The sequence below is a fragment of the Merops nubicus genome, unplaced genomic scaffold (assembly GCF_000691845.1).
Source record: "Merops nubicus isolate BGI_N331 unplaced genomic scaffold, ASM69184v1 scaffold5979, whole genome shotgun sequence".
NCBI classification, from domain to species: Eukaryota; Metazoa; Chordata; class Aves; order Coraciiformes; family Meropidae; genus Merops; species Merops nubicus.
Genome location: NW_008630103.1, coordinates 11,900 through 26,813, shown reverse-complemented (window position 1 = coordinate 26,813; position 14,914 = coordinate 11,900). Strand labels below are relative to the sequence as shown.

Below are 14,914 nucleotides of genomic sequence, written 5' to 3'. Positions count from 1 at the left end.
CGCCCCCCGCCGCCTGCTGCGGGGCGGGGCGTTGGGCTCTGCCCGTGGCCGTGTGTCCCTGCCCTTACGTGCTCTCCAGGAGTTGTTCTCTCTGCGCACTTGCAGGTGTCGGGAAATCTTCGCTCGTCCATCTCTTGTGCCACAACCAGGTGCTGGGAAACCCGTCCTGGACAGTGGGCTGCTCGGTGGATGTTCGAGTAGGTGACGTGCCCAGCCTCCTGGTAGCCCTAGCTTAACGTGGAAGGGACAGGAAGGGCCTTGAGACGTATTTTTTGTTCTTTTCATTGCTTATCGCTCCAGAAAGATGTGTGTTTCAATGTTTGGTTTTTGCTGAGGGCTTAATCTTTTGAAACAAGTAGTATTACTTGTGAGCCAAGCACTTCTGTGAGCAAGTTCTGACCTTCCAAGATTGTCGAAATCGGACAAGATGTTTGCTGCTCGTAGTGCCTCTCCTTGCTGCAGTGGCCATTGGCATGTCAGAGTCATGGAGTGGCCAGTTTAAGTCAGAAGGCACAGAATTTAAACTACACTTCCCTGAGAAACAACTAATGCACAGCTAAATTGTCAGTCAAACGTGTTGTGGAAAAACAATTTGCTTGTTTAAATTGAGGGTACTGGCTGTGACTATAGGGTTAATTCTCTTTCTATCTGTTCATTGCATTGAGATGTCAGTGAGAATTTGGAGAGGAAAAAATGTGGTCAATTGGAATCCAATGTGGTCACCTGTGTTAATATTGTAGTACTACCCATGTGGGTTTTAACAGTAAGAAGTTAGAACCATGCTTTTTTCATCTGCTTTAGCAACATCCTATTTCTAAGGGCATCATGAAGCATGAGTTTGGTTAATACTGAGGTGGAAAGGATACTCCCTGTTGACTTGCCAAGCTCCGTCCCATTTGAGAGCTGTAGTACCTAGTGGCCAGTACATCTCTCTTCTACTTGAGAGATTTGAAATGGTATCAATATGAGAATTTACAAATTTCATTCCCAAGTACAATAATCCTGTAAACTGAATGTGTAAGTATTGTGTGGATTAACTCCTGTGAGCTGGTGCTGTGGTTACATATGATGTGAATTTCTTACCAGATCCATGATTACAAAGAAGGGACTCCAGAAGAAAAGACCTACTACATTGAGCTGTGGGATGTTGGAGGTTCAGTCGGTAGTGCCACTAGCGTGAAAAGCACTCGAGCAGTATTTTATAACTTGCTGAATGGTAAGTTGGCTTGGTGTAAGTCTGTTTTTCTGAAAATCAGTTTTTATCAGTATTTCTGTTATGAGCTGTCTGGGGCAGGATTCCTTTAAGCCTGGCTGAGGGCTATTGTGTTCTCTTTTCTGATTCCGATACATTCATACAGGGGAAAAAAAACCTGATACCATTCTTAAGCAGAATTTCATGGGTTCAGTTTTGAACTGGAAAGCTATTTTAGGCAACCCTGTGCAGATGAGCTTCATCAGCCTTTCACTTCAGCCTTGTGCAGCTGGAACAGCAGGGAGCCTTTTGAGTTGCAGTGGTGCCCCTTCCAGCTACATTTGCAGACATAAAGGTTTGCCTCCACCTTTCCAGGTCTCATATGCAAGAATATGATTTATATTTTCTTGTCTGTTCAGTTCCAAAACCTACAACAGGGAAGTAGTAATTTGAATATATATGAACGGCCAGCAGGTGGAGGGAGGTGATTCTCCCCCTCTACTCTGCTCTGGTGAGACCCCACCTGGAGTACTGCCTCCAGTTCTGGAGCCCCCATTACAAGAGGGACGTGGACCTGCTGGAGCGTGTCCAGAGAAGGGCCACCAGAATGATCCGAGGGCTGGAGCAGCTCTCCTACGAGGACAGACTGAGAGAGTTGGGGCTGTTCAGTCTGGAGAAGAGAAGGCTCCGAGGGGACCTTATTGTGGCCTTCCAGTATCTTAGGGGGGCCTACAAGAAAGCTGGGGAGGGACTTTTTAGGATCTCAAGTAACAACAGAACTAGAGGAAATGGGGCAAAGCTGGCAGTGGGCAGATTCAGGCTGGATGTGAGGAAGAAGTTCTTCACCATGAGAGTGGTGAGACCCTGGCATGGGTTGCCCAGGGAGGTGGTTGAGGCCCCATCCCTGGGGGTCTTTAAGGCCAGGCTGGAGGAGGCTCTGGGCAGCCTGATCTAGTGGGAGGTGTCCGTGCTCATGGCAGAGGGGTTGGAACTGGGTGATCCTTGTGGTCCCTTCCAACCCTGACAGCTTCTGATCTGTTTTAGCAGAGGACTTTAGAGCCCTAATGGCTCAATGGTTGGACTTGATGATCTTGGAGGTCCCTTCCAACCTAAATGATTCTATGATTCTATATACATCCCTGGCAAATTCGAACTGTTCAGCCCTAATGGCTCAATGGTTGGACTTGATGATCTTGGAGGTCCCTTCCAACCTAAATGATTCTGTATACATCCCTGGCAAATTTGAACTGTTCTCCAATAAAATTGCGGTATGCTGATAACCATCTTGCCTCTGCTCATTTAATTTGCCAAATTATTTTTACAGGTTGAATCTTGCAACTTGCTGTATATAGAAAGCAGTGTTTTGTACCTTTTGTTGAGGTTCTTAAAGGCCTAGTAGTTAATCTGTGCCACAAATAAAAGATTATAAACTTAACAATGCAGTATTTCAGTTGTTACTTTTGGGCATCCAAGGATGTTCTACTAAAAATAGATGTATAACAGGTTAACAGCTGCTTCTTAAAATTTGTCTCAAATGTTCTATTTGATTCGCTTTTCTTGTCCCAAATCGTTTGAGGGCCCTTCAATAATGTGTTAAGCCATACAGTAAATATTTGTGATCATTTAACTAGTTACTTCTTCCTCCTTTCCCAGGAGAAAAACTGTGTGTAGTTACCTCTGTGAATAACGTTTGAGTTGTGCCCTCAAAGCAAGCCTCTTTGGTATATGGAAAAAAATGGGTTTCTTTTTGACACCAGATCCACAGTATGCCAGTGAGTGTGGGTCAGACTTATCCTATAAACTATATCCTAGAACAGCCCATTAGGAGATGAAATCTTGAACTTAAATGTCTGAATTATAATTGATGATGTTATGGAAACAGTTATTTATATCAACTGCCCAAAAGACATTATTAGGCAGCTCTCATATGGAAACTGTTGGCTCTGGTAGTTAGCCTTGGCTCTGCTTTCTTTCATTAGATTAATTCCTTCGTTAGAGCTTGTTTCACAAATTGCCTCTTTTTGAATAAGATTGAAGAAAAGAAAATGAATGTGTTCTTTCTGAATGGGACTGCTTGTGCTTTCTGGGCTTGCAGTGGTCTGAAAACCTGAGATCAAAAGACAGTTACTGTTTGGTTGTGGCAGCATCTGTGCAGGTTGTCAGGGAGACCTGGTTGTTGACAAGGTTAGGTACAGTTTGCTTTTGGTTTGACTACAGATCTTCTGCTTGGGTGACCCTGCATCGGCCGTATGGACTGTGATAGTCCACAACAGTGACTAAGCAGTCAGGCTGTGGCTTGCAGAGTTCAGTGGGGGAGGAACATTGCCTTGAGTAGTCATTGGCCCTGCCTGCTCATTTTTGATGTTGACACAAGTCTTTCCCTGTTGGTGCAACTGACTGTGTGGGTTTCCAGTGCAGCAGATAAGGGAACTAACTGGCCAATGAAAAGCATAACTGAGGAAGAGTGTCTGGAGGTGGAGAGCGTTTCTCGCAGGTTGTGCAGTGCTGCCTCTGAATGTGTTGCTGTAGGCCAAGTTATGCTGTGTCAGGCTTTTTCCTCCCTACGCTGGGGGTGGACACACAGTTGGGTTGGGGTTTTATGCTGTTGCTAAGAGAAATGCTTTGAAATAGGGCTAGGGATGTGATATGCTGGGAACTCTCATAGGAGAGTCTGTGCTTTGGGAGTTAAGGTGAAAGATTAGGTTAATAAATGTACTTCACCTGCAGGCTGTGAAGTGTGTTGAGAACAAATCCTGATGAAGATAAGGGATATAGCTCCATTTTGTCCTTGAATTAATGATGGTTTGAAGTCTGGAGGAAATGGGAGCATTCCACAGGTTGCAGAAGGTGTGAATAACTAGAAGAAATTTGCTAGCAGGAGTTGGTAATTGAGTTAGGAACCGTGCTTATCAGAAGTGGTTGTCTGTTACTAGCACAGCTAGGAAGTTTGGCTGGCTGGTTTTCTATCCCAGAATTTACATTTTGAAGGACCATGGTAGTGAAAAATGTGAGAAGCTTAATCTTAAATATGTGAAATCTTATTAGTTCATGTTTCTACCAGACATTTGGTAGGCTGTCAAAGCATCAGAATCAGTTTTCCCTTTGAATACTTCCCCAAGTATGTAGCATTAGTTCTAAAACTCAGGAAAGCCATAGCGCTCTCTAAACTCTTTGAAACAAAGAAGCTGCCTTTAGCCTTCTTACCATGGTGTGACAAAAAGATGTTGATTTTTACCAATTATTTAAACCAGAGAAAGGCTAAATTCTCTGCTGCAGTGGTAGAGTTTCAGTATATTAGGAGTAGACAAAGCAGAATCAGGGAATGCCTGCAAGCCTTTGGCAGACTGAAGCCTGAGGTGGCTGTTTGTTTCCTCCTTTCTTGAGATTTTTCTCTTAGCTCTTCCAATTCCTGATAAGCAGCTTTAAAAAAAAATCTGTTGCATCCTGATATTTTCAGCTTTACTCCTTCACTGTAACTGAACCACTTACAGTGGTACATCCCTTTCTTCATTCTCAGATATCTGGGAACCTGCAGATGTCATTTTGGTAAGATAAGAAAGAAAATATGTATCTTTAAATAGCATCTTGCTGCCTTCTCTTTCACTTCAGGGATAATTTTAGTGCATGACTTAACCAACAAGAAATCATCCCAGAATTTGTATCGGTGGTCTTTGGAAGCACTCAACAGAGATGTTGCTCCAACAGGAGTTCTTGTGACAAATGGGTGAGTGAAAAACATACGTGGAGGGTTAGAACACATCATCAATTCCAAGGTGTTACAGAAGTCTTTGTTCATCTCTAAGGCTGCTTGAAGTCCACGTGAAGTTAGATGTGGATAAACTTTTAAGAAAGAAAGAAAAAGATGAGGAATATCAAAGAAAATTACTATTATCTTTTGTTTTATGCTGCCAGCCAGGCCATTCTACAAGCAGATTCCCAAACTGTGTGGCAGAGACCTTGCTTTAAGGGAAAAGATGTTTCCTACAGCCTTCATTTGTTTGTGGCCTCTGTGAGAGTGGGTCCAGTCCCTGATACCTGAAGACTTGTGTGTCTGTACTGAGTCATGCAAAGCCTTTGTACAGGGAGTGTCAAGGGATGGCATGTCTCTGTTCCAAAAGGCCTTCCCTCTGTGCACTGAGGTTGTGGAAGTTCACTTAATTGTTTTTTTGGGTTGAGTGATGGGGGAATTTTTTCAGGAGTGTGGCTAAAAAACTCTTAGAAAGCTCTGCTTAAACTGCATGTTCATAATTACTTTTCCAACATCTTGTCAAGTATTTCCTCCTGTTATACATGTAGTCAAGGAGGTTTTAAGACAATTGATAAACCTCACACATGAGCAGGGAAGCAACAATAAAGGGTAGCTTTTTGTGGGAAGAGTAGAAATTGTTTATCATCTGCCTGTGCTGGTATGCAGGTGTTTTTGTGGAAACATGGGAGAAAGGAAAGAGGATTTTCATTATATAAACTGCAAACTTCTCTGGTTTTTCCACATGTAGGTTCTCCCAATTGTTTTCATTTTCAGAAGCTTAGCTTCTGTCAGGGACAGATGCTCAGCCACTGGCAATTGCTTGCTCAAGTTTTTGCTGTTGGTTGTAAAGTTACTTCCTAGAAAGCTTGGTTTAGGTATGAATGAAAGACAAGTAATTATTGTAGAGGAGAACTATTGGAGCTTGATGGATTTGTGATGACATTCAGTTGCAATATTGTTTTATAAGGGCTGTCCTTGATCATTGTTCATACCTGAATCAAAGCTTGTGGGAATTCAGCTAATGGTGGGTATCTGTTTGAATGTGGAAGAACTAGTGACTTGACAGCACACAGTTGTTATTACAACCCTCTTTGATCTAACATGGAAAGGGTACGTGTGTATACATGTATGTAGGAACTTCAGATGTTCAGAGATGCCAGTTCCCTGATCTGTCTCTGGTTGCTGCACACACTTGGTATAACACCAGAATTCCTGTTTCTGTCCTGCTTGTGGTAGTGTTTCTTCTGCAGTTCCTCTGTGCTGAGAAGAAATCCAGCTCCTCTGGTTTTAGTTCTTCCTTTTAATTCCTGTGTAGTGACTTAGATGCAGAAACCATTCTTTAATTTACAGATACAGCACATTCTCACTTAGATAATGACCCTTAATAAATGAATGCCTGTTATTTGAAAGGGACAGGGGAGCTGATGTTGCACCTGTGCCCACTTAGAGAGAATGGCTTCATTCAGGATTGTATTTGTTTCCCTCATCAGTGACTATGACCGTGAACAGTTTGCTGATAACCAGATTCCACTGCTGGTGATAGGAACTAAGCTGGATCAAATCCCAGAAACTAAACGGAATGAAGTTTTGACCAGAACAGCTTTCTTGGCTGAGGATTTCAATGCTGAAGAGATAAATCTGGTTAGTATCCTTGTCACCAGTGTTGTTTTTCTTTTACATGGGATTGAGTCCAATTTTTAGTAAGTAAAGATGTTGTGACAAAAATTAAGCTTCTGGAGATTTTCTCAGTAATGGTGAAGTCATGCACGTTTTCATTGGCCATCCCCATTGCTTGATGAAACAATTAAGTTTGTTTCACTATGGAGAGGTCTAGAGGTTGTTAGATAAGGTCCACAAAGCTTAGAATTTATGATTGTGGGTTATTTTTTCTCTTCCCTGTTCTTGTTTCTGACACAGACTATCTCTGAAGCATCAAGATCACTTTATTTATATATGTAATGTGTGTGTGTGTGTATATATACGTACAAAAATCCATGTGCTGTGTGGATGCTTGTATGTACATACACAGGCACACACAGTCTTGTGTAGACTGTAGAAATTATTGGCTGACTCTGTAGATGGTAGCAGAAGGAAGACGTGGAGCACGTTGGGTACTTAAGAGTTCCCTGACTGATTCACAGAACAGAAGTTGGCATTTTCTCTCAAATGACTGTGGAGCAGAAGTCAGCAGATACACTGTTTTTTCCCAAACTGAGTGCATGTGCATGTGTCAGAGGAAAGGGTATATGTTGCTTTCCATGTGTAATTTCCTTGTGCTTGGTTTGTTGGTGTCTTATGTGTGTTTTAGGATTGCACCAATCCTCGTTACCTGGCTGCAGGTTCATCCAATGCTGTCAAACTAAGCAGGTTTTTTGATAAGGTAAGTCAAGACAATTAAGTAATGTTTTATTGTTCTATGTATTGAACACTGTGATTTGAACGTGGAACAACAGTTACCTGCTCCTTTCACATTCCATGTTTTGAGTTGGTTCAAACCAGGTGTGGGGAGGCCCAAGATTGCTCTGCTTTTGGAAACCTCCAGAAAATACCTGATCTGCTTGAAGATTTGATTCTTGATCTGCTTAGAGCAATGAAAAACAACTCACAAATGTGCAAAGATACTTTGCATATGCTTTTGGAGTCCTTTGGCAGGCCAGAAGTTTTGCAACATGATAAGGTGGTGAAGTGGGGAGGTACAAAGCTATGGTTAGCTCTGTTCATCCTGGTTAAAGCAAACTTTAGGAATTAAGAAATTTGACATATTACTCTCCTGTCTTTCAAAAAAGAGCATCAAAGCTTACTGTGAAAAGGACAAAAGCAGTGCTCTGGTTTTAGCATCCCCTGGACAAAGTACTAGTGGAGCATATCACCTCCTCTTACAGATCATGCTTTAGAGGAAATTTGGCTTGAATTTTCTTTGAAGGAGGGTGTAGATTGTACAGAGTGATGCAAATTACTTTTTTATTCTTACGTTGATGATACTGCCTCCATGGGGATCCTTCAGCACAGACCATCGTGCATCATTCTCAGAGAGCAAGTCAGGTTACCTCTTCTCAAGCATCACTTATGCCCATGGGCTACTCAGAACCACTGGAGTTGTTACACATCTACAGAATGAGCTTTTTCTGGTCCTCAGAACAAATGCACCTGCAGAGAGGGATGGGAATAACTGACTGATGCAGTAAGGAGACACCCAAACCATCACCTCCATTTACTGAAGAGGACTAACTGAATTAGGTGTGTAGGAGCTGAGGATAACACACCTTTACTAAGAATGGCTGGAGGTGGCAACTCCTGCTGTGTGTAAGAGAGCATTGCACTTAAAGCAGCAGGCCTGGACCAGGGGACATGGGTTCACACCTTGTCCCAGTTACCAGTGAGTTTCAGTGCTCTTATGTGAAGTGTTGGTTGGAATCTGAGGTTATATACAAGCTGTGCCAGCTAAGATTGTTCTCTGTTTCTCCCAGGTCATAGAGAAGAGATACTTCCTAAGAGATGGCAGTCAGGTTTGTCATTCTTCCCCCTTTTTTTTTGTTTTGTTTCTCCCTGTGTAATCATAGAATCATTTAGGTTGCCTGCGGGTAGAGTTCTCTTTCAAATATGGGCTTCATGTGACTTAAATGATAATCTGTGCTGGTAATTGAGTTTTTAAATCTGTGGGAGCACTGCTGTTTTGGATAGACAGAAAAACAGCTAACTTCTGTCAGCTGAAGATTTTGTCTGCAATGTGATTGGCAGTGAAATAATTAAGTATGCTAACATCATAGAAACTGCAAGAGTGAGGTGAAGTGGGCAAATATGATCTCTTTCAGATCTGTCAGCTTCAGGCTGCTTGGTTGCAGATTTAGGACAGAGATGCTGTCCTGAAGGCCAATGAAAGGGCTTTTATTTTTCCTAGCTGGGACTAGCATTTTATGGTTTGTTCAGATAGTTTTCATAGAACCAGTGGAGCCACAAGGAATATGGCAGTATGATACCAACCTGTAATTCACTCCTAAATGGCTGAATTAACTGATTTCAGTGCACTTGGCAAAGAACTAGCAAAATTACTCTCCTGGTTTGGGCAGACCCTTTCGAGTTTTTGTGCCCTGCACGTTCCCATGCACAGTCTACCTTGTGGGGAGTGGCAAGGTTCCACCTGGCACAGCTGTGAGGTGCTTGCTGTGAACAGCAGCACTGAAACACAATCGAATGTGTCATTAGATGGAGCTGTGCAGAAAGCCCCTTGGGGAGAGTGGAGGAAAAAATAGCCACAAGTTACAAAATGCTTACTTTCTTTGAGTGGTTTTTAATGCCTTTTAAAAATAAATTTGCTTTTTTCCTCTTTCAGTTCTACATGATACCTTTTTTCCTTCCCCTCTCCCCTCCTTCTCACACTCCAGTGAAAGGAGGCCTCCCTTTCATGGGGATAATGGCTTAATGCAGAGATTTGCTTCTTGTCTTTGATGCATGATGTAAGGTTTTAATTTTTTTTCATTTGATCATTTTTAGTGGCTAGTCAGGGATTAACTTTATATTCCTTACGTCCACATGCCCAAGATTACAGCCTGCTGGTGACTGCTTTCATCTGCCTCACGGACAATAGCTCAACAGCTTTAAACAAATCTCAAGTAGGGGACAGTTGTATTTAGGCAAAATCCAAATTGGAAGTGGAGATTTCAGTATAACCTCTTAATGTTACTATTTGAAATGCTCTACTTAACGTATATCTTACGAATGTGTTTGTGGGTTTTCTACAATAGGTCTCTTCGATCATTCGTGTTTTGAGGTATTTCTATTACAGACTTCTTCAGGATGAAAAGAATGATAAGTTTCAAATTGTAGCTATGACTTCGATCAGATCTCTGATAAATAATTGTTAATCTTAATTAGTGGCTTTGATATAAAAAATGCTAAAGCAGATAAGCTTTCACCTATGGCGTCCTGCTACTTTTTAGTTATAATGATTGCATTTTTCCTTTATGAATTCCCAAAGCAGTTTTTATAGTATTTGTGCAAAATCTGCCTGATTTTTCCCATAGAGATGATTGCTTTTCAGAGATGAACAAAACAATTCTTCAATGAATACCTTGCATATCTATTTGAGCTTTGGGCCTGAAAACACTAAGCTTAAATTGTGGGGGTTCTAGTGGAGTTTTATTTTGGGTAAGCTCTTCAGCTTTCTGAGTTTACCAGCGAAGTGTGTAACCTAAGCAGTCTGCTTTGTATTGTAAATTACTTTTTCATCCTATACCATCCATACATGCCCATGTTCTTCTGGCGTGATCTGTACTGCTTGGACACCTTCCCTTTTGATATATTGTATTTCCTGTCAGAGTGTAGAGTTTTTTGAGGAGGATGTACTGAGGCTGCTGTTTCTGCTTGTGTGGTTAGGTATCTAAAAGTTACTCTGTATTGTAACTGAGTAGTTCTATGATGGCAATAGGACAGAAGTCTTACACAATATTAGAAAGCAGGGCATCTCTTTCTTTGGAAGGATTCTCAAGTGAGTTGGATTGCAAATCAGTTTGAAATACCGTTAAGCCAGAGAAGCTTCTGATGGTTTCAAGTAGATTTTCTTTTTAAGTGCCCATTGTCAGAGCATGAGCAGTACCTACAGATTGGCTGCAAAAGCAGGAGTGCTTATCCTTGGCATTGTTGCAGCCATTTCTATTCTGATACCTTCCTTAAAGCTTTCAGCAACTGATAAAACTACTTCCAACTGCCAGTGAAGTGCTGCTGTCTGACCTTAGAAGGTGTACGGTCTCAGCAGCTGTTTAATAGGACTTGGTAATCTATTTATAGTTTTAAAAATTAATGGAAGAGAAATTCTTATCTACATTTGAAACTGGGGGGAAATGCAGACTTTGACATCTGTAATTAACTGGTTTAGGGTTTGCCCAAGAAATTAAGACTTCTGTTGTAAACCTTGCCAAAAAGCCTTAAGGGGAAATGAGCCACATTCAAATTTTGCAGCTTATTTAATTAAGAGTGCTCCTCTCCTCAGCAGTTAGCTGAAGCATTTTAGTCCTGATTCTAGAGATGATGTGGAACAGGAAGGTGTTGTTGCAGTTGGCTTGGTAACAGGTGCTCAAGTGTGGACTCGAGGGAGCTCATGATGATTCTGACATGATGACTTATCTTTCCTGTCTCTAGATTCCTGGCTTCTCTGAAAGGAAGAGGTTTGGAGGAGGAACACTGAAAAACCTTCATTATGATTGAACACTGAAGAAGTGGAAGATGACTTCTTTGAGTTCCTAAGGACATTCCCATTCTGACAGGATGCTTAAGGACAATAATGCTTATGACAAGCAGAGTTAAAAGGATGTTGTGGCTGGGTAGACTTTGGAAGCTGCTTTTGCTGGAAAAGACTTGGGGAAGAATTTCAAAAAATCTGATCTGAAGCCTAAGGTGTTTCTTAGGATTTCAAGCCATCTGGATATATGGGAACATTTGGGGGAAATGTGCAATAAATTGAATGTTTCTCACGCTGCTGTGGGAAACTTTATTGTACACAGCACATATATGTGATATTTTTGTCTCTGTCTTTGAAAATTTATGGACAGTCTTTCCAATGAATTACATTGATATTACCTCTAAAGGAAAGATGACACTGAGTGGACTTTTCTCATTTACAGTAAAGTGAACAAAACAGGTGAGGAAAATGTAAGGGTGGGTAAGGAATGGTCTGGAAAATAATAGAATGCCTTCATTAAATGAATGGTTTTGTCTCACCTGGAACACACTGTTCAGCCCTGTTCAAAAGGGATAAAGGAAATAGGTAAGAGATGAAAAAGCCTTAATAAAAAAAAAATCTTGAGGAGAGAACAAGTGGTATTAATTCTGCTGCTTAAATTAGAATTGTTTACTTTGGAGAGGACAAAGTGAATCGGGCACTCCTGTTTATCTTTTCATAATTGAGTGTGGTCTTGTTCTTAAATTAAAAGGCAGTGCATTGAAAGCTGATGGAAAAAGTATGGGTTTATACAACATCTTATTTGAAACAAATGTGACATGGTTTTACTGAGCCTGAGGGTTTAGTGGATTCAGAAAACAAGAAATGGAAGAACATCCTCTGAATTAAAATGGATAGAAATCCCTGTAAAAAGTAGGAACTGAGCGTGATTAGAAGGATAGTTCTGTGATAGGTACATTCCCTTTTCATATTTAGTACTAAGGATAAAGGAGGTTTGACCTGATCTGACCTACTGCACAAGCTGTTGTCTTCCTTAATAGCCTGAGCTTTGCAGTTTCTCACCTCCCTAGAACTGTATGAAGTGGTAAAAGCCTGATTTATTGCAGTTTCTCCTTTCCCCTCCTTCCTCACAGTCACTTCTAATGGTTAAGCCTCTGGCAAAGGCTAACTGAGAGATGGAGTTAGATATAAATACAGATTAATAATAAATGGGGATAGAGGAAAGTAAAATGCTGGTGTGAAATTGACAGTGAGCAGAGTTCTGCAGTCTCCAGATTACATCTGCCTGCAGCCCTTCTCTAGCAGCTGCTTGCAAGTAAATGGAAAATTGGCTGTTGCCACTAATCAGGCACAAAAATGACAGCTAGATGCACCAGTCAAACTTATTAAAAATATGGATATTTTGCTTTTCCTTAGGCTATTTCCAGAAAGGTCTTGGAGTATTTGCAAACATGAGTGCAGTAGGTTTTTAGATACCTGTATGAAATAGATTAGTTTACATTAAGTTTATGACTAGAGAAAATAAGGTACTGAAATATTCATGGCAGACAACCCATGTCTGAGCTGTGCAGCTCATGACAGCACCAATGTCTCTCTATGCTCCTTTGACAATGAAAGCTGAAATTATTTTCTCAAGGTCAGGTGGTCTCTCAGGATAACCTAATCTGGGTTCCATCAGGCTACTAAGGAACTGCAGGGCAGAACAAGCAAGGTAGGGCTTTCTTTGCCCTGTGGCTTCTTTAGGAGAAGAGGAAGGGAGTTGCAGAGGCCATTTACTTTAAGATGCTGCATGAAGCAACAGTTGCACAGGTCTTTGATTTGGAGGAGGCAGCTTTCCAAGGTAGCCCACTTCAGTTAACGGAACAAGGAGCAGTACTCGGTGTGCTGTAGGGTGGTGTAAGCCCCACCTGCTCTTTACCTGGATTTGTTTCATTCCTCAGGCTCCACAAAGAAGAAACAAAGTCTTTTTATGGGAAAACTTGTGAAGGTCATTTTGTGCTCCAGGAAGAGGAGAGAATGCATAAGCCCTGTGCATTGGTGGGGCTGAAGGTTATGGCAATCAGGATTTGGGAACAAGTTTGAAAGAGGTACCGTAGTGGTAGGAGGGAGAAAGGGAATAGTAATGAGGAAAAGTGGAGCACATGGGCAAGTGGTAGAAGGTTAGCAGATTGAGAAAGGGGTCTGGCTGAGGCTGTGCTTTCTGTTGTGGCTCCCTCTCTAGGCTCAGCTAAGTCTGTCTGGGCACACTTACCCAACTGTGAGCCATAAAACTCCTCACAGGATAAATCCATCCACTCTTGAACTTGTGGTCTGACAAGTGACTTCATGGTCAGTCTCACTGTCCTGTCTGCAAAATGAAGGAGGGTTCCCTGGAGACGTGTTTCCTATGTATGTTTATTAAATTGTAGTTTTCAGTACATCAGGAATTTAAAAGTTCATCCTTTTTTTATTTTACTCTGGATGTTTAACTTGAAAATGAGGACTAGAGTTGTCCCAAGAGTTATCACAAAATTTTTTCTGATAGCACCAGCCTTAATTCTGTCATGCCATAAACAGGATGTAAAATTTAATTTCAATAGTTAGTTTTAATGCATTGAAATCCTTTAGATAGCTGTTGTTTGTTTATCATTTTCAAGGGTAAAGGCTAAACTTCTCTGCTGTCCCCATCAATAACCCTGAAAAATGATTGCAGATCCATCTCACCATGATTGCAGTATTTTAGTGTTTGTGGTCCCAGATTAGAACAGATTTCATTGTAAAACGCCTGTGTGGTTTTTTTCCATGTAGTTTTGCCCAATTCCTGTATTTCATCAGGGCTGAGTTAAGGATCTTAGCATATTCAAGGTATGTTTACATATAATCCTGAAATTTCATGGGTTTCCCATGCTTGGGGTTGGATAATTGCAGTATCCCAGTTTTATGGGTTTTTTACATTTATGTGACTGACACTCACTGCAGGTCTGTTGAAATAGCTCCATGATTTTTGTTTGGAGTGGTAGCTTCTGTTTTCCTAAATGTAATGCAGAGGCAGAATGGACTGATAATTATAAATTAGACACACCATGGGAACTGACAGAAGCTGTTGCAGGTTCTGTTGGCCTGCTGACTGGGTGTAGTGTGGGATTGGGTGCATCTTTCTCTTTATTCTTATCAGAGGTAGTGGCTCCATGCACAAGTGCCACCAGTTTAGCCCCATAACTTGGTTGTACCCATATTGTTGTATATAGAGGAAGAATATCTGAGACCTGCTGTGGTGTGTGTCTGGTCTCAGCATCCAGCAAGCAATGCAGACTGACCATCCCAGTTCTTTTTATTGGATTTACCCTTACTCGCTGCTCCATCTCTTCCATGCTTCTGCTTTACTTCTAGCTTAAAATGTCTAAAGACCAGTTTTAAATTGTCGCTAAAAAAATGCTGTATTGATCTTTCTCCCAAATGTTCATCATCCAGCCAAACCCCTTTTTTTACAGTTGTCTTGCACCTCAGCTAATGTAGTGTCATGAATCCAACACCTTAGCTATTTTAATACAAATAGGTCTCCAGTCCAGATTAAGTATCTTATTTGTTTAAATCTCAGCAAGTAACCACAATTAGGTATCATTTTTCTTTTAGTATGTTGCATTTATTTTTGTAGGAAGCGCTTCTTGTCAGAACCAGGAGCACATGACAGTGGGAGTTAGTTGCCTTGCTGTTTGCAGCCCACCTGTTTCAGCTGCCCAGAAAAGGTTCACCTCCGAGCTTGTGGCTGTGACACCAGACAACTTCTCTGTGTCACACTTTGCCCTTCCTTTGATATGTT

General features: G+C 41.4%; 1 protein-coding gene across 1 annotated transcript; it reads left to right on the top strand.

Annotated features, from left to right (window-relative positions):
- Positions 1–79: 79 nt before the first annotated feature.
- RABL3 (RAB, member of RAS oncogene family-like 3) lies at positions 80–11,876 on the top strand (the record flags this gene model as incomplete). The annotated part of the gene is made up of 7 exons (XM_008947158.1): positions 80–197; positions 1,087–1,216; positions 4,802–4,916; positions 6,431–6,581; positions 7,249–7,320; positions 8,408–8,446; positions 11,076–11,876. Coding segments are annotated over 7 exons (691 nt in total), but the record flags the coding sequence as incomplete, so codon positions are not given.
- Positions 11,877–14,914: the final 3,038 nt, after the last annotated feature.